The sequence below is a fragment of the Diadema antillarum genome, unplaced genomic scaffold (assembly GCF_040938485.1).
Source record: "Diadema antillarum isolate AM-2024a unplaced genomic scaffold, OU_Dant_1.0 seq00000550_RagTag, whole genome shotgun sequence".
Taxonomy (NCBI): domain Eukaryota; kingdom Metazoa; phylum Echinodermata; class Echinoidea; order Diadematoida; family Diadematidae; genus Diadema; species Diadema antillarum.
The window spans coordinates 4,336,549-4,355,997 of NW_027271495.1; the positions used below are offsets into that span (position 1 = coordinate 4,336,549).

Sequence of the window (19,449 nt, forward strand, 5' to 3'; positions counted from 1 at the left end):
TAACGCACGCGTATGCGAGGGCTTGTAATCAGAGATATATTTGGCACCTGTGACATCACAACATCCGGGCTCGTCAGCTCATTAGCATAATTCTCGCCAAAAAAGTTCCATTTTCAACATGAAGTTACGGGCTAAATCGTTATGAAATTTTGATTCTGTTTGCACCTCTGGGTCTTTTAGAATTAAAAGAACAACATATAAAAAAATAAAAACCCGGTACAATGCCCGTTTAAGTGTAAACAAAACTGTCACTTCCATTTTATTTTCACATATTTTGGCTCCTCACAAAATTGACGAAAATTTCAGGTTTTACAGTACTTAGTTTATCCTAGACGTACCGGTACCAAGGGGAGTGAAAATTGAGTGAAAGTTCACTCTTTTTGTCCCCGCCGAACGAGTTTGAGCAGGGGACTATGAAACGGGCTCCGTACGTGTGTGTGTCCGTCCGTGTGTCCGTGTGTCCGTCCGTGTGTCCGTGTGTCCGTCCGTGTGTGCGTCCGTGTGTGATCAAAATGTTCAAAATGCTACTCCTTCGCCATTTCTAACCCGATTTTGATTCTGTTTGCTTTATATGATAGCACTACATGGGAGCTTTGAAACTTGTATACAGAATTTCAATTGTGACCTTTGACCTTGACCTTTGACCTATATTGTACATTTTGCTTCAAAATGCTACTCCTTCGCCATTTCTAACCCGATTTTGATTCCGTTTGCTTTATATGATGGCACTAGGTGAGGGCTTCAAAACTTGTACACAGAATTTTGACCTTTGACTTCTTTGACCTTTGACCTTGATTTTTGACCTATATTGTACATTTTGCTACAAAATGCTACTCCTTCGCCATTTGTAACCCGATTTCAATTCCGTTTGCTTTAAGTGATGGCACTAGGTGAGGGCTTCAAAACTTCTACACAGAATTTTGACCTTTGACTTCTTTGACCTTTGACCTTGATTTTTGACCTGTATTGTACATTTTGCTACCAAATGCTACTCCGCCATTTCTAACCCGATTTCGATTCCGTTTGCTTTATGTGATGGCACTAGGTGAGGGCTTCAAAACTTCTACACAGAATTTTGACCTTTGACTTCTTTGACCTTTGACCTTGATTTTTTAACCTATATTGTACATTGGCTACAAAATGCTACTCCTTCGCCATTTCTAACCCGATTTCGATTCCGTTTGCTTTATGTGATAGCACTAGGTGAGGGCTTCAAACTTCTACATAGAATTTTCACCTTTGACTTCTTTGACCTTTGTACTTCATCTTTTTACCTATATTGTACATTTTGCTACTAAATGCTACTTCCAGCGGGGACATATATTACGCACCGCGTAATTTCTACTTTTCCTTGTTTTAAGAAGGATTCAACGTTTAATTGATGAAAATTGGTTTTCAAATGGCTGAGATATCCAAAAAAAGTGCTATTAATAAAAGGCAACAGGCCACGCCTTTTATTAAGATCTCTTTGTTTCACCTTGTTTATGGATATCTCAGCCATTTCCAAACCAATTTTCATCAAATAAACTTTTGATACCCCTTAGAATTGCATGCTCTGTGACATCTCATAGAGTGGTTTCTGAATATCTCGCAAAACATTAAAAGCTAAATCCTCACCTCAACCAGAACTGTACACACCCTTTAACATAGCTGTAAGCCATGAATGACTGCTTTATCTACAGTGTAGTATTTATGCCAATATTACGTTCAGTTGAGGTTAAAGGGATTTTTGGTGTAATATAAAGTTGACCCAAGATTAAGTGGCAGATAAACAGTATGGTAGAGAAAGAGCATACTACCCTAGACGTGTAGTCAGAAAAGCCTAAACATGATGTATTGATGATCCATGCATTGTAAACTCCATTTCTATGCATTAGCTTGCTTTGAGCCTGTGGATGGGAGATTCACCCGTACAGTGAATGTAGGTAACACAGGAGTGGTGATTGAAATGAGAAACACAGGTAGATGTACCATTCGAGATCCTGTCTGGAGAAAAGATGGAGGAGATCCTGTGTCAGGACAGATGACCACCACGTTTACATTCTCTAATCCAATTGTGGCTGGGGATGAAGGCATCTATGAGATTCACTACAGTGGCATGCGAGGTCAAGGAAGGGGAGCCTTGTACAGACTTATTGTTCGTGGTAAGTCATTTGAGCATTAGGCTTTGACGTGAAGTAATGTAAAGTAGCAAAACAGAAAGGAATTAGGAACTTTTTATGTTACTTTATCTTTCTCCTTGTGTATCAGAGTTGAACATATATGAGCTTGTATTTGTGAGGGAAAAAAATCCATTGATCCAAATCCTATGTCACCACAATGATGTTATTTAGGCCTCTACAGTAATGATAGTCCTTTAACATAAATTTCATACTCCTACAAAGATGTGTATTATATAACTTGATCAAATGATATATATGATCCCATATAAGGTCTTTTTGTGCTTATGATTTAAAATAACTTACCAGGCTTTTAAGTTTTAATCAACAAAATTGTCATTCTATACATTTTCTAATTGGCATTGTGCATCACACACACACACAAAAAATAATCAACATCACTCCATTCAAATAACTAAATACTGATTTCATCCAAGGAGAATGCCGTTGTGGGTGGATGGGGAGATGGTGGGAAAATCTTGGATATGACATCTGATAGAGGGAAAGACTAGAAACATGCATACTGAGCACCTTCTGACCAGTGCAATGTATGTGCATGAAATTTCACAGAGGGCAGGCATTGCTCCTTGTACACTACCTGCCGTCACACTCAGCCACTCTCATGTATTGAGAATGTTAAAAAAATATGAACTCAACAATGGGAATATAAAACATTCCACAGACAAAACCTTGGAAGAGTAGAAGGTGTCATGATATGTGACCGGCGACAACGGTTTCAGGCAAAAGTCGGGAATTTTGAAAATTCATTTTTTTACTGAATCTCATTGCCCATTTCCTAAGCTTTGCATTGATATAAAACACTTGTAATCTTCGGCACCGTAAGTCGGCATAGAAAGAGAAATAAAATGCACTTTTTAAGTTGTTAGCCTGACAAAATTGCGAGAAAACAGGCTTTGAAGATTCACCTCTTTCTCAAAGACAATGTCCGAGCGGCGATGCGAGGGGAGAATCACCCATCCGTACGATGGTGCCAATCGATGTTAAGCTCCGCCTCTAGCAACCACATCGCCTTCTGATTGGCTCACTGAGAGAGTCAAATTTCCCGGGCACCTTCCTCGGAGCTGAGCGTAGGGAGCCGAAAAACAATGCATTTCGCTCGGGTTTGTTTACCAGTACGTCTTTCAAGATGGCGAATACAATAATTGCACGTATGGTGTAAATGTACATGTATGTACAATGTACATGTGTATGGTGCACGCATTACGCAATGACATCCACATGCCATGGCCGTGTGCATGTAACAGGAGCGGTGGCGAATCCACACATTTACAAATCGCGTTTTCATTGTGGTGCCTTTTGAAGGCAGAAAATTGCTAGTGCTGGCAAGGGTCACGCTTCCTGTTTGTTTTGCTTTTACAAGACATGCATATGTTGCTTTGTTCGGTGGTGCTCATTAAATTAAAACAAACAAACAAACACGACTCGTTAGTTTGGTGCGATCTTGACGTGTAGTACTTGAATATAATTGGTTACATTATATGACTGCTCCTTTCCTCTCATCTACCTTCCGTTGAGTCAGTCTGCTGTCATAATGTTTACTACATGTACAAGTAGACAAATTTGACCCGATTATGTCATGCTACATGAGTTTTGTTTCACTTCCGTTGTCGAACATTGCAGTAGAATAGTTTGGACAGAAAGCCAAACGAAGAGCACGCACTACAGAGCGAGCGTTATAAACCACTGTAGCAAGAACAATGGGGCATGTAATCGTGCACGCCTGGACATACAAAGCATTCCCCAAACGCTGCAACTGGTGTCTCCGAAAGCCGAATTATGTAAATGTATGCGACGCACCAGCCAATCGCATGCGAGACCCTGCGCCGTAGCAACGCTGAGGATATTGGCGCGGCGTTCGAAAGAAGCTCGAAAACTGACGAGTGCGATCTAACATAGGGTGCTTAAAATTCTATTTTCAATAGGAAAAACTTAGTCTTATGCTACGAAATTCAGTGTAGATGTAGATAACATTATTATCAAAGATTCGATTTCTGCAAAAAACCTAAATCGACAAAAATAATGGTCAAAATCTTTGTACCCCGCCTAGGAGGGAATTTGCTCTTGCGACTTTTGCCTGAAACCGTTGTCGCGGGTCACATATATTATACTTCTGGACATTTTTCTGTGACCTCAGAGTGATTGATTGATTAGATCTTGGCTCACAGAGGTGAAAGTAAAAGGTCACTAGATTATGGTAAAGGGACAAGGTTTGCATGTGAAACATTGCATTGATTAGCATTCCATAAGATTCAACAGAATTGGAAAAAAAATGAAGAAAACAAATAGATAAAACCAGAAAAGGAAATCAGCCTGTTTGACTCTATACTAATGTTTTCCAGATCAGATGTCAAAGATCAGTAATTAAATTGCAGTGAGAACATTTGATGGCATTATTGAACTTCCATATGTTTATTACTGTAGTGAGGATATTATAGCCACAATGTTGGCATTCATCAAGGAATCAAAGAACAAAGGATAGACTGAACTTCAGATTAATCATTTACACAATTACACAGACTATGAATGTCTTATGTAGTTCTGTAGAACAAAGTTAAATTTAGCTGCAATTTGCATGATTCTATTTTCTCTTATTCATAGATTGTCCAGCTGGTAAATGGGGCCCCCCTAACTGCTCCAGGATCTGTGACAAATGTTACAATGGTGGAGTATGTGATGATGAGACTGGCAGGTGTATTTGTCCGAACAATTTCAGAGGACCAAATTGTTTGGAGAGTAAGTACATTGTATACACCCTATTTTAAGTAGAAAAGATATATATTACTTCAAGTAAGATTTGGCTTTTCAGGGCCGGCAGAGCGTTTTAAAAAGTGGGGGGGGGGGGGGGGGGACTTCCGGGTTTCATGAGGTAACAACCAAAAAAAAAAATAAAGGTCCTCAGCTCATCTCTCCCATTCCACTTCTTGGTTTCTTCAGCTGACAAGCAAAAAAACCAAAGAAAACGAAAAAAAGTGGTCTTCAGAACATAACCATACCACACTCACACTTCAAGATCTCTATCTATTTTTTTTTTTTTTTTTTTTTAAATGCCACTTGCATACTTCCGGGTTGGGGACTGCCAAAGTGATGACACCTTACATATTCCTTTGTATGGTGCACAAAAAGTTCCCCCCCCCCCCCCATTCTGTCAGTCATGACTTTAGTTTGAAGCTTTAGGCATACTTTGATGTACTAATACTAAAATGAGAATGACAAAACAAGCAATGATTTATTAATAATACCCCCGTTCTGGAGGCCATGACTTTAGTTTGAAGCTTTAGGCATACTTTGACATGCTGATACTAAAATGAAAATGACAGAATTAATTTATTAATATTTATGAGTAGAAATAAATGTAGCAAAGTCACGACCATGCACAGTTACATGTTTGTTTGTTTGTTTGTTTTTTTAAGTAAAGTGATACAGGTCATGAAGACGTTTATCATCTTTGCTTGCACAAATATCTCACAGACTTTTTTATGCCTCGGCCTGGAAGTGGTGCCAGAGGCATTATGTCTTCAGGTTGTCCGTCCTTCCGTAATCAATTGTTTTTGGACTGCATATAACTAAAAAACCTTTGAGGTATTCTAATGAAACTTGGCATGTATGTGTGTGAGGGGGTGAAGTTGTCAACTTTTGGGTGCACATGCTCAAGGTCAAAAGGTCAAGGTCAAATGCTCAAAATTTCACTATTTCCCCCATTTCTATGCAATGCCTGAAGATATTTTCTTAAACTTAGTCTATATGTACGACCCAGTTAGGATTGTGTAGTGAGAGTTTCAGGTCATAAGGCCAAGTTCAAAGGTCAAGTGAAAATGTTAAAATTTCAGTTTTTTCTCCATATCTTGGAAATGGTTCAAGGTATCTTCATGGAACGTACTATGCATGTACTGACTGGCAGTGATTATCTAAGGGATTTTGGGGGTCATGGGGTCAAAGGTCAAGGTCAGCTCTTCTAAATAGTACTATTTCCCTCATTTATGAAATGCCTGCAGGATGTTTTCTTTTTCAAACTTGGTGTATACATGTATTACCCAATAGTGATTCTCTGGGAAGTTTGCCAAAAAGGTCAAAGGTCAACGATCAGGTGGAAGTGCTGAACTTAGCTTCTTCCTCCATTTCCTGGAAGTGGCTCAAGTTATCTTATAAGTTAGTACATATTAATGCATGTTCTGCCTGACAATGATTCTCCTATGATTGTAGGGTCAAATGTCAAGGGTCAAAGGCTAAGTGAAAATGGTAACAATTTACTGTTCAATACAGAAATTGCTCTTTTTCTCCATACATTGAAAATTTCTCAATGCATTAACTTTTAAAAGGGTCAAAGTCAAGTTAAAGTCCTCAAATTCCCAAATACATGCTCTCCATTCATCTAATTAAACCTAGGTCAAGGAAGGTGAACATTCAACACATTTGTGAAAAATGTGTCATTAATTTAACATTTTGCCAATTATGTGAAACTGTCATCACACATTGTCCATATGTGACCGTGCACCTCAAAATGAACATAAAGTCGCACACACTGATTTTGCGTGAGGACTGAAAATAAGTGAAATGGGTCAACCTAGCCGAACTTGACTTTTTCATATTTTCTGAAAGAGCGGGTCTTCTTTTACATTATGTTAAAATTTGGTATCATAAAACGGGCAGGAAAGTGTGTTTTTTTTAGCAGTTTATCTTGAACATTTTTGGTAGAATAGTGTGATTAGGTGTGTCTTTAGATTCCCTTTTTCATTTCTGAAAAGCCTTGTACACACTCTTCACTTTCAACTCTAATAACTTTTGAAAGGATAGTGCTACTGCTTTGAAAGTTGGCACTAATTATGGACAGAATGTGTTCATGGGGCATGCTTAATTTCAGTTTAATTTGATAATCCCTTCATTGTTGTTACTCTGGTGGTTTACGTCCTGTTTTTTGTCCCATTCATCGCACAGCCAGCCCTGTTTGGTAAAGATTAAGCGCTTGAATGGACACTGTACTTCACAGCCTCTTTTCTCAGTTCACACTTTTCCTGAGTTTGTGTTTTCTTTCCAATATTTAGATAGGTTAGGAGTGTCCATTTGATTTGAGTTATACATCATTTTAAAGCTTAAAGTCTGCTCTTTCAGAATATGGTCTTAACTAAAAACTCATGTCTGGCGACTTTTTGTTTGTTTTGAGGTGCAGGGTCACATATGTACTATAGACCTATTAGGGGAATAATGCATTATGGCAGATGCATTACCACTATAGCAACATTTGTAGTCTTTCTTGACATCATGATTAAGATAAAAGAGCATTCAATCAATCAATCAATCAATCAATCATTAAGCATTATGTCAATCAAGCATTGACATAATGGTTAAGATAAAAGAGACTATATTCACATCTGCCAATTAATTTCAGAATTATGGTGGTGTAGTAGTGCCAACTCTGAAGAGACCATGTGTACAGTAGTGAATCACTGATATTTATAATGAGTTTAGAATATTTAATGAAAGGTCATGATGGGGTGATATTGTTACTCTTTGTCGCTTGAAAATATAATTGTTACTGAAATTACTGTGTGACAAAATCATATGAAACATAGTAGCTTTTGTATTGTTTGTGAGATTCTCTTACTTGAACTGTTACACCGGTTGTTATTTTGTTGACAATACCCTTGTCACAGACGTAATGCCCTCCTATGCCTTTGTGTTGAAATAGTGGCTATTTGAAAGGGACTCTTATGTGTCTGCAAGCACACACACTGCAAGACCAGCTTTAAGAGCTCGAAAGAGAGTCTTAATTTGAAAACCAGTGGAATCCACATTGTAAACTTCATGATGTAGGGGTACTGTATCGATTATTGACAGCCTAGTTGCAAGTGCAGCAAAGATGAACAGCAGCAATAGAAAGTTACTAATAGGAAGCACGGTTCCCATTGTTTACTTCAGCTTGCAATGTATATAGTCAAACTAGTAGAATGGTGAAGGAGGGTGTGAATTAGATACCGGTATCCAAATCTGGAGACTGTAGTCTACATGTAGAATTTGATTGAAGACTTACATACAGCTGAGAGTGCAGCTGAGGGTGCACTGGCACAGCACCAAAAATAGCACATATGGGACTGGGCTTCATATGTGCTAAGCAGAGGCGGCCATCTTGGAAGTTGAGACATGATTGAAATCCCTCCAGAAACTGTAATAATCTTCCAAATATGGCATATATGACAATGATAAATGATTCCAAACAGGTTTTCCAAGTAGGATTTGATCCAAAAAATAACAATGGACAATCACAAACCAATAATTTTCCAAGGTGCATTTGCCAGGGCAAAATTCACGTCTGCACGCGTGCGCTACACTACCTACCTCCCTTGACTCGTTACTGACATATGTTATGGGTAATATTATTCCCATTGCCTTTAGAAAGAGGCAAGTCAAGTGTTCTTTTATTATGCGAAAAAAGTGAAAATATGTTGAATTTTCTTTACATTTTCTTTATACTGTTGTACTCATATGACATCACAAGCCTTAGTAGTCTCCTCATCCAGCAGTTCCAACACAAAAGTTTTAAAAATTCATAACTTTTGCATCGATTGTCCAATTTTCCTCAAACTTTCACTGACGTGTTCTACTAATATTGCTGCATTCTCTCAATCCTTATCTTAATGAAGGTGAACTTGTCCTTTAAATTACAATGCATTGTACATCCACACAAACAAATTTACTGACTGTCCAACAACATCTGCAGAATAACTTTTTGTAACATTCAAATGTTTTTCACTGCATAAGTGTTGGTCACAGGTTCTCAAGCAACTGAACCAGTGCTATCAAGACTGTGTTCAGTTGGCTTAATTCATGAGAAGCACTGTTAATAAGTTCCATTCTGCATTCACAGTGACTTTGGTAAACTGTTGGTCCAGATGTGCACGTTAATCTATTTAATGATTGTATCATACTATCTTATTCAATGCTTAGACTGCCTAAGAGCTAGGATAGTATTCTGAGTACTGGAATTACAAAAGCAGTATGTGGAAACTGCAGGTACACTGTCGGCGGTATTCAATGATCTTGCCTAAGACTGACTCAAGAATGCACATACATATGCACAAATTGCACATAGATGACATCACCACAGTTCAATGAATGCTTGTTTACATACACAAGGCACACAGAATTAACACCAATGATGGCAGAGTTGTTCAATGACAGGTTTTTTTTTTCAACCAATATTAATTGAATCATGAATGTTTGGCAAAGTGTTTGAAATAATTACAAACTGTATTAAGTGTAATTTATTTCTTCTTATAGTCTGCAAGTCCGATGGTGGGAATCGATTTGGACCGAACTGTGAGTTCAGATGTACATACAATAACAATGATCCAGCTGACACCTGTAGTCCTTTTCAGTTCTGCCTGCCTGATCCATTTGGATGTTCTTGTGACACAGGAAGACGAGGAATCAACTGTAATACAGGTAATGAGACATTCTCATGTGAGTACAAAGCTGTCATCAGTACTTGGATTTATTGGTTTCCCCACTGTGATGACTGCAGTATGTACATGAGAGTGAATCTATAACAAACTGGTACAATGCAAGTGTCTGTAAAAAGAGTCTAATACATCAAAAGAGTACCATATGTACCGAACATTCATAAAGTTTATAGTCACCTGTCCCTGTAGGCTACTGTATGCCAAGAGCACATGGAAACTGCTTCAACTGGTACCAACCTTCCCTGTTAGCCATTCAGACACACAGTTGTGAAATGGTCATTTTTTTTTTTTTTTATGTACATGCAAGATGTCACAATGAAAATATTACATATCATAGGATCAGTTTTACTTCATGCTTATCTGTATTTTACTGTTATCTTTTTTGTATTGTTTTGTTTTTGTTTTTGTTAATACATTCCTGAATTGCCGAATAGCCTTACTTTGTATTAGTATACAAATGATGCACAGGACAGAGTGGATTGGTGAGAATTGGATGTGCGAGTTTAACTGTTAATTGTAGGTTTTAGACTGTTCCAAAGTTAAATGAGAGTATCCAATTCTCACTGATCTACAAAATAGGCCTGTGCATCTTTTGTGTAAAAAAATGGGCCCATAAATTCATGAAATACAACCATTTTCCCCATCATGCGTCCGGTACACCTACTACACTATACAAGACTTGATCCATGCATTCAGATTTTACCAGACACATGGCTCTGTGTAGATCAGTAAAAATCAATGCATGATAATTGACCAATCAAATTGCAGAGATTCTAAAGCCCATTTTATAATAGCTAGATATGTGTGTGACACTAACAGTACATACATGTATGTTCAGAATTTGTAATCAGCCATTGAGGAATGATATAATTGCATCACATGGGTTCCTTGTTTGAGCTGTTACTTAAAATTGATGTTTACATGACTCATGGATACTTTTTAACTCTTTATGTGCAATGGTGGAAACCCCCCCCCCCCCCCCCCCCCCCCGTGTGCCACATTATTCTGAGATAACGTAGTCATACGAAAACAATCTGTTTTTCAAATCTTACTTTGATTATGGTAGACTTAGTTCCTCCTGTTCCTTGTGGAGCATTGGGCGGTAATAGTGGTCCTCCATTCTGCCTGGTTTGTTGCAATATCCTTTGCTTCATCCCAGCTTACTCCCATTGTTTGTAGATCCTTAAGTACTGTTCTTTTCCAGGTGTTTGTGGGCCTTCCCCTTCTCCTTTTTCTGCTTGCAGGCATCCATTCTAATGACGTTTTGACGTGTCTTTCATCTTTCATTCTCAGGGTGTGTCCTAGCATCTTCAGTCTTTTTTCCCATTATAATAATGCTGAGGTCTTTTTGATTACATCTCCATACTTCTTCATTTGTGATTTTGTCCTTCCATGTGATGTTTAGAATTTTTCTCAGACATCTTTGGTGGAATACATCTAATAACTTGGCTTGCCTTGCTGTTATTTTCCATGTTTCACTTGCATAGACTGCCACTGGAGTAACAAGGGAGCTATAAAGTGTGATTTTGCTGTCCAATGTGATATGTTTTGATCCCCACACCTTCTTGAGCCTCTGGAAAACAGATCTTGCTTTGCCCAACCTACATGTGATGTCCAGTTCTGTATCCCCATTCTTGGATATGATGCTGCCTAGGTAGGTGAAGCTGGAAACCTCTTCTGCGGTTTGATGGTTCACCTGCAGATTCATAGGACGTTCATGATGGATTGACATGACCTTGGTTTTTTCTGAGCTAACTCTGAGGCCCACCTTGGCTGCGGTCTCTGTGAGGCTATCTGTCATCTCTTGTAGGGATTGGGTTGTATCTCCCAGAAGAGCCAAATCATCTGCGAAGTCCAAATCTGTTAGGCGGTTGTCATTCCACTTGACTCCAAAGGTTGCTTTGTTCATGACTTTCCACATCACGAAGTTGATAGTGAGGAGAAAAAGCAGGGGCGATAGAATACAGCCCTGCCGAACTCCTGAGAAGATGTTGAAGTGTTCAGTGTAACTGTTGCTTGTTCTGATGCAACAGCGAGAGTTAACAGACTTTTGAAGATGTTGATGAATTTCTGTGGGATTCCATATATTCTTGCAATATTCCAGACTGTCTCTCTGTGTACGCTATCAAAGGCCGCCTTAAAATCCACAAAGTTGATATGTAGCTCCATATTAAATTCATGGCTCTGCTCGATGATGTTTCTCAGGGTTAAGATCTGCTCAGAACATGATTTCCCATTTCAAAAGCCTGCTTGTTCCTCCCTCAGCATTGTGTCTACAGAGTCTTTTAGCCTGTTTAATAATACTGAGCAGAAGACTTTGCCTGGGACTGATAAAAGTGTGACACCTCTCCAATTGTTGCAATTGCTTCAGTCACCTTTCTTTGGTAGCTTGACTATTTCCCCTTTGCTCCAGTCCTCGGGCACTTGTTCTGTAGTCCAAATTTTACTGAGTAGGTGGGTGAGCTGTTTTGTTGTATCTTGCTGGCTATATTTCAGCAGCTCGGGGGAGATATTGTCTATTCCTGCAGCTTTGCCATTCTTAAGTGCTTTGATAGCTCTAAGTACTTCGGCTTCTGTTATCTGACCAGTGTCTAGGTCTAATGATTCCATGACATCTTCCTCACTGAAGTCTATGAGTGATGGTAGGTCTGGTTGGTTGAGGACCTCTTGGAAATGTTCCACCCATCTGGCATTCTGCTCTTCTTCTGAAGCAAGGGTTTTGCCCTCTTTGTTCTTGATTGGGATTGAGTTTGTGTTACCAGTGCCGCTCAGCTCTTTCACAATTCTGTACAAAGTTCTTGAGTCATTTCTGTTGGCTGCTCTTTGGGCCTCTTGTGCTTTTCTCTGTAACCATGCTTTTTTGTCCCTCTTGCACTGTTTTTAGCTCACCTGAGCCAAAGGTTCAAGTGAGCTATTGCGATCGCCCTTCGTCCGGCGTCCGTCGTGCGTCGTGCGTCGTCCGTCGTGCGTCGTCCGTCGTCCGTCGTCCGTCGTGCGTAAACTTTTTACATTTTCATCTTCTTCTTGAAAACCCCAAGACCGATTTTCATCAAACTTGGCAGGTAGCATCCCTAGGGGGTTAGGAACTCAATTTGTTAAAATGGGCACCATGACCCACCCAGGGGGCCCCCAGGGGGGCCCAAACCCCCAAAATTAAGGAATCTTTAAAAATCTTCTTCTCTAGAACCAGAAGTGATAGAGCTAAGTTAATACTATGAGTTAGTACATTGATGACTGCAGTTTCAAGTTTGTTCATGGCAGAATCAGGGATGCCCCCCTTGGGACCCAGGGGAGGGGGGTGGGGAGGGGTTCTAATGGGGCCTAAATTGTACATTTTCATCTTCTTCTTGAGAACCCCATGACCCATTTTCACCAAACTTGGCAGGTAGCATCCCTAGGGGGTTAGGAACTCAATTTGTTAAAATGGGCACCATGCCCCACCCAGGGGGCCCCCAGTGGGCCCCCAGGGGGCCCCCAGGGGGCCCAAATCCCCCCAAATTAAGGAATCTTTAAAAATCTTCTTCTCTAGAACCAGAAGTGATGGAGCTAAGTTAATACTATGAGTTAGTACATTGATGACTGCAGTTTCAAGTTTGTTCATGGCAGAATCAGGGGTGCCCCCCTTGGGACCCAGGGGAGGGAGGTGAGGAGGGGTAAAATGGGGCCTAAATTGTACATTTTTATCTTCTTTTTTAGAACCCCATGACCCATTTTCACCAAACTTGGTAGGTAGCATCCCTAAGGGGTTAGGATCTCAATTTGTTAAAATGGGCACCATGTCCCACCCAGGGGGCCCCCAGGGGGGCCCAAACCCCCCAAATGAAGGAATCGTTAAAAATTTTCTCTAGAATCAGAAGTTATACAGCTAAGATAATACTATGAGTGAGTACATTAATGACTGTAGTTTCGAGTTTGTTCATAGGAGATCCAGGGGTGCCCCTCTTGGGGGCAGGGGTGGGGGGGGGGGGGGGTTGGTTAGGAAGGTCCAAATGGGGGCCTGAATCGTACATTGTCATCTTCTTCCTGAAAACCTCATGATAGATTTTCGTCAAACTTGGCAGGTAGCATCCTTAGGGGGTCAGGATCTCAATTTATCAAAATGGGCACCATGCCCCACCCAGAGGGCCCCAGGGGGCCCCCAATTCCCCAAATTAAGGAATCTTTAAAAATTTGGGCCCTTATTGTACATTTTCATCTTCTACTTCAGAATGCCTGGTCAAATTTTGGTAGAGCTGTGAATAATTTAGATTAGTGACTGCGTGAAAGGTGAACTTGCGATACTCAGGTGAGCGCTAGACCCGCGGGTCTCTTGTTTCACCTTAACATCTAAATCTGAGTATACTTGTGCTTGTTGGTTCCTTTCTTGCTCTGTCTTTGTCTGATCTCTTTGGCTTTTAACTTGCTTTCTTTCATCTATGAGTTTCCAGGTGTCCTGGCTGATCCACTGTTATCTTCTTGTCCCCCTTCTTTTGCCAATAATCTTTTCAGCAGCCTCGTTAATGCAAGTCTTTGTCTGGTGCCACTCTTCCTCAATATCTTCGGAGTGTTGAAGTACTGCAGAGCGGTTGGTGGGTTCTAGTTGGAACTTTGTAGCAACCTCCGTATTTGCACGGTTTTCCACAGCAATGGGTCTTAAAATGGCAGTGTTTCCCTCCTTCCTGCGCTTGAGTCGAAGACGCAGTGTTCCGACCAGTAGGTAGTGATCTGATCCCACATCACAACCTCTCCTTACTTTCACATCAGATAAAGATGACCTCCATCTACTGTTGATGCATATGTAATCAATTTCATTGAGGGTTTTTCCTCCTGGCGCCCACCAAGTCTTCTTGTGGATGAGCTTGTGCTGGAAGTATGTGTTTCCAATGCTGAGGCCATTTGTAGTGCAGAATGATATGAAGCGTTCACCATTGTCACTGTGGGTAGATGCTGTTCCATGTGGACGGATGGTTTGTTCCAAGCCCTTCCTCTCCATGCTGATTTGAGCATTAAAATCTCCGATAAGGAGTTTTACATAGCTGGGGGTGTGGTCTATAACATCTTGCATTTTTCCGTAAAATTCATCTTTTTCATCATCCTCAGAATTCTCTGTTGGTGCATATGCTTGTATGACGGTAGTTTTCCCATGTCTGCTACATAACCTTGCAGTAATGATTCTATGGTCTACTGGAGTCCATTCTATTAGGGCTATACTAGCTTTTTTCCCTAATATAATGCCTACTCCATGTGTATGGATATTCTCATTCCCGGAATAGAGGTCTCTTTTTCCTTTAGTCATCTTCCCCTTTCCTGTCCATCTCATTTCACTAATGCCTAGTATTTCAAGTCCATAATTGTCCATTTCATTTAAGACTTGATCTAGTTTGCCACACTGGAAAAGCGTTCTTACATTCCATGTGCCAATCTTAGTAGATGTTTTGACAGAGAGAATCAAACTTCTTGAGGAGTTGACTTCCTTTCGGCTTTGGTCAGCTTCCGTCATTGACACTCCTAAGAGTGAGTTGTCATCTCTTCGCCGGGTTTTCAATGAAGTTCCTTTTGCTGTTACCGTTTCTGTAGCGTCTTGTTTTTTTACGAGGTTGGGTTGCTAGCCCAATGCTCAACCCTCCTCCTTTCTCATTCTGGGCTTGGGACCAGACAACAGCAGAGTTTTTTCAAATCAATATAACATTTATGAATTTTTGTTAAATTGTAGACAAAGTTAGGAAAGTTGTAGAGAAAATGCAAAGCTTTGCATTGATGTGAATTCTGTGACAAATCTATAATTGTCCCCGCCGAACGAGTTCAAGCAGGGGACTATGAAACGGGCTCCGTACGTGTGTGTGTCCGTGTGTGTGTCCGTCCGTGCGTCCGTGTGTGCGTGCGTCCGTGTGTGATCAAAATGCTACAAAATGCTACTCCTTCGCCATTTCTAACCCGATTTCGATTCCGTTTGCTCTATGGGATGGCACTAGGTGAGGGCTTCAAAATTTCTACACAGAATTTTGACCTTTGACTTCTTTGACCTTTGACCTTGATTTTTGACCGATAATTTACGTTTTGCTACAAAATGCTACACCTTCGCCATTTCTGACCCGATTTCGATTCCGTTTGCTTTATGTGATGGCACTAGGTGAGGGCTTCAAAACTTCTACACAGAATTTTGACCTTTGACTTCTTTGACCTTTGACCTTGATTTTTGACCTGTATTGTACATTCTGCTACAAAATGCTACTCCTTCGCCATTTCTAACCCGATTTCTATTCCATTTGCTTTATGTGATGGCACTAGGTGAGGGCTTCAAAACTTCTACACAAAATTTTGACCTTTGACTTCTTTGACATTTGACCTTAATTTTTTACCTATATTGTACATTGGCTACAAAATGCTACTCCTTCACCATTTCTAACCCGATTTTGATTCTGTTTAGGTGATCCGAGTATCCTCTCGGATCACCTTCTGTATCTGTACTGATTCTTTGTTCTTCTTTTTATTCTTCTTTATTTCTAACCAAAATTTGTGCAGCGGTTAGCTCAGAAAGTGCATTGCCTTTCAATGTCAAACTTATACCATATATGTATCATGTCCCAAAGACGGCAGATCAAGTAAAATCATAGTGATCAGTCGACCTTGACGTCACTATGACGTCATTATATGAAAACACGTTTTCATTCATATCTCATTAATGGAATGGAATTTTGCAATGAAATTTACGTCACATACATTTCAAGTTATGCGCATTTTTCTCATATTCTCAAAATTCATATTTTCTCTTAAAACTTGCGCGTACGCGCGCGTTGAAATATTTGTATGCTCAAATCGAGCTCAAATTTTTTTTGCACACGTTTCAGACCATTTGGAGCATTTTTTTAAAAATTGAAAAAATTGGACGGACGCTTACGCGCGCGCACATATTCGCACACACAGCTCATATGCAATGGAAATTTCCCGTTTTTTTACCATTATCGGATGCCTAAAATGTCAAGAAATATTTCTACCAAGTTTCAAGTCAATCCGACTCAATATGACGTCATACGGGCCCGTCAAAGTTGAAATTTTGCGCGCGCGTCAATGGCGATATACAGTGCAACGATGCCAAAAAAACGCCAATTTTAAATCCGATTTTACTCGTCAGGATGGACGGTAACCTCCCATTTTCTTTACATATTCTGAAAGCTTATGAGTTGGATATGTTATTTCATGGGTTGGCGATGCTAAAAAAAGGATTAAAAGATATCAAATTTCTTAATAAAGTAAAAAAAGTAAATTTTCAAAATGACGTCATCAAATTTCAAGTTCACTCGAGCGTATCTCACTTATCCTTTGCCAATTTACACCCAAATTTCAGTATGTTGTAGCTTATTAAATGATCTTTCATTAATATAATTACAACATTTTGATTGGAGGATGGCATCATCTCGTAAAAATGGATTGAAAGTAATATTGTCAAATTTGACCAGTTTACGTGTTATCTCTATGGGAGAGCAGTTTTTCTGGCAGTGAAAATTGACATGACTCTCTTTTTCGAGCACGAGCTCACTTATGCTTCGGTGAATTTTTCCCAGATTTTAGAATGTTGTAGCTGAGACTTTGGGCTATCGTAAGTGTGCCCTCCATTTTTTCATCCGACGTCGGCATCACGTCGAAAAACTTGGTTGAAAATGGCACGAGGCTTCGATGCAGCGTCATTTTGCTTAATACACAGGGCCTATGGAGAATGAAATAGGTCATTGCGTAGCGCATCTGACTCGTAATCCTAAGGTCCCTGGTTCGAGGCTCACTCCTGCCAATATTTTTTTTAAATTTTTTAAACACTTTTTTCTTCTTTTTCTTTAGTTAATCTTAATCTCCCTTTCCTTACTTTATCTTTTTCTGATTTTTTTATGCTTCTCCTTCAAATTTCTATAAAATAACATAATTTTTTCTTTATTTTTCTTTCTTTCTACTACTTTCTGTGCAATAGATGAACAACAACAATGGCTATCATTCCCATATTTTGCACATGTTTAGTACATGTCACGTACATTATTTCATAAAATAACAACTACTTGATGGGACACCATCTTTGGTATGTAAATTAGGGTCAAAGGTCATAAATGTTTCATCCTGTATCTTGGTGAATACATGTCCTATCTTTCCCATATTTTGCACACGCAAAGACCATGTTACAAGAGTCATTTCATAAAATAATCACTTTTTGCTTAGACGCCATCTTGGGTGTGCAAAGTGAGGTCAAAGGTCAAATATACTTCATTCTGTATTTCCGTTAGTGTATACGGAATTCGGTACCAAAGATGGCAGGTCTCACTCCCTTTTCTAAATGAGAATCCAAACATCACACGGCCAATGTCCCGTCAACACAGATGAAACCTGTATGGTCATGAATATTTGGATCAGGACTCAAATCATTGATTTTCGAAGAGATTGGATCACCTAATTTGTCAGTGTTGACAAATTCCGCTTCTAGTTGCTTTATGTGATGGCACTAGGTGAGGGCTTCAAAACTGCTACACAGAATTTTGACCTTTGACTTCTTTGACCTTTGACCTTGATTTTTGACCTGTATTGTACATTTTGCTACAAAATGCTACTCCTTCGCCATTTCTAACCCAATTTCGATTCCATTTGCTTTATGTGATGGCACTAGGTGAGGGCTTCAAAACTTCTACACAGAATTTTGACCTTTGACTTCTTTGACCTTTGACCTTGATTTTTTTACCTATATTTTACATTTTGCTACAAAATGCTACTTCCGGCGGGGACATATATTACGCACCGCGTAATTTCTGCTTTTCCTTGTTGCTTTTCTTTCAAATGCCCAGTTGACACATTACTGTAAATGTATGACTTTTGCACACAAAGCAGTGACAGAAACTTAGAATTTGCATGCAAATCCAGTATGAAACACTGCTTGTTAGTCATTCTACACATGAAATGCTAGCTATAGACGAGAGGATCGGAATTGCGTGAAACGCTTTCAATGTACTGTGGCATTTGGTGTTTTATCGATCGAGTTGGGCGGGTTTGTGCATTTGAGCGGAATATGCGAAGTTGGCATGCCGTCGACTTAGTCAGACGTGCAAACGTGGCACATAAAGAGTTAATGCCACTGCACTAAGAGGGAATCCAGAAGGCTGTTTTCAGTTGCTAATCTATGCACAGACATAAATACAGTCAAAACTGTCTATAGTGGCCACCCAAGGGAAATTAAGGAAAAGGCCGTTCTGAACATGTGGCCACTATAGACACAGTCTTTCACATGACTTTTCTCGCTGGGGGATTTTTTTTTTTTTTTAAGTGATCCGAGTATCCACTCAGATCACCTATTGTATCTGTACAGATTCTTTCTTCTTCTTCTTCTTTATTCTTTGTTTCTCAAATGTTTTGTAGCGGTTAACTCAAGTTCTTCAACTATCAATTTCAAACTTATACCATGTACTTGTATGTATCATGTCCTAAGGACGAGAGATCTAATGTATCATTGGATCAGTCAACCGTGACGTCATTATGTCATTTTCTCAAATCATGTTCTCATTCATATCTCATTAATGGAATGGAATTTCTAAATGAAATTTACATCTCATATAGTTCAAGTCAAGGTCTATCTATTCGTGTTCTCAATATTCATCTCTGCTCTAAAAACATACATTTGTGTGCATGTTGAATTTTTAACATGCTCCAATCGAGCTCAAAATTGTTTTGCACACGTTTCAGGTCATTTGGAGCATTTGACAAAAAATTGACAGGCGCGTACACGCATGCACATATACGCACACGCAGTTCATATGCAATAGAAATTTCCTGTTTTTGTGCCTCCACCACAAAGTGTCGCCGGAGGC

General features: G+C 39.6%; 1 protein-coding gene across 1 annotated transcript in view; it reads left to right on the forward strand.

Moving 5' to 3' along the window:
• The first annotated feature begins 1,948 nt into the window (after nt 1-1,948).
• LOC139734910 (laminin subunit alpha-2-like) overlaps nt 1,949-19,449 on the forward strand; it is a 55,995-nt gene continuing 38,494 nt past the window's right edge. The window contains exons 1-3 of the mRNA XM_071645690.1: nt 1,949-2,144; nt 4,779-4,913; nt 9,453-9,617. Coding sequence (XP_071501791.1) covers nt 1,949-2,144; nt 4,779-4,913; nt 9,453-9,617 — 496 coding nt within the window. The remainder of the gene's footprint in view (nt 2,145-4,778; nt 4,914-9,452; nt 9,618-19,449) is intronic.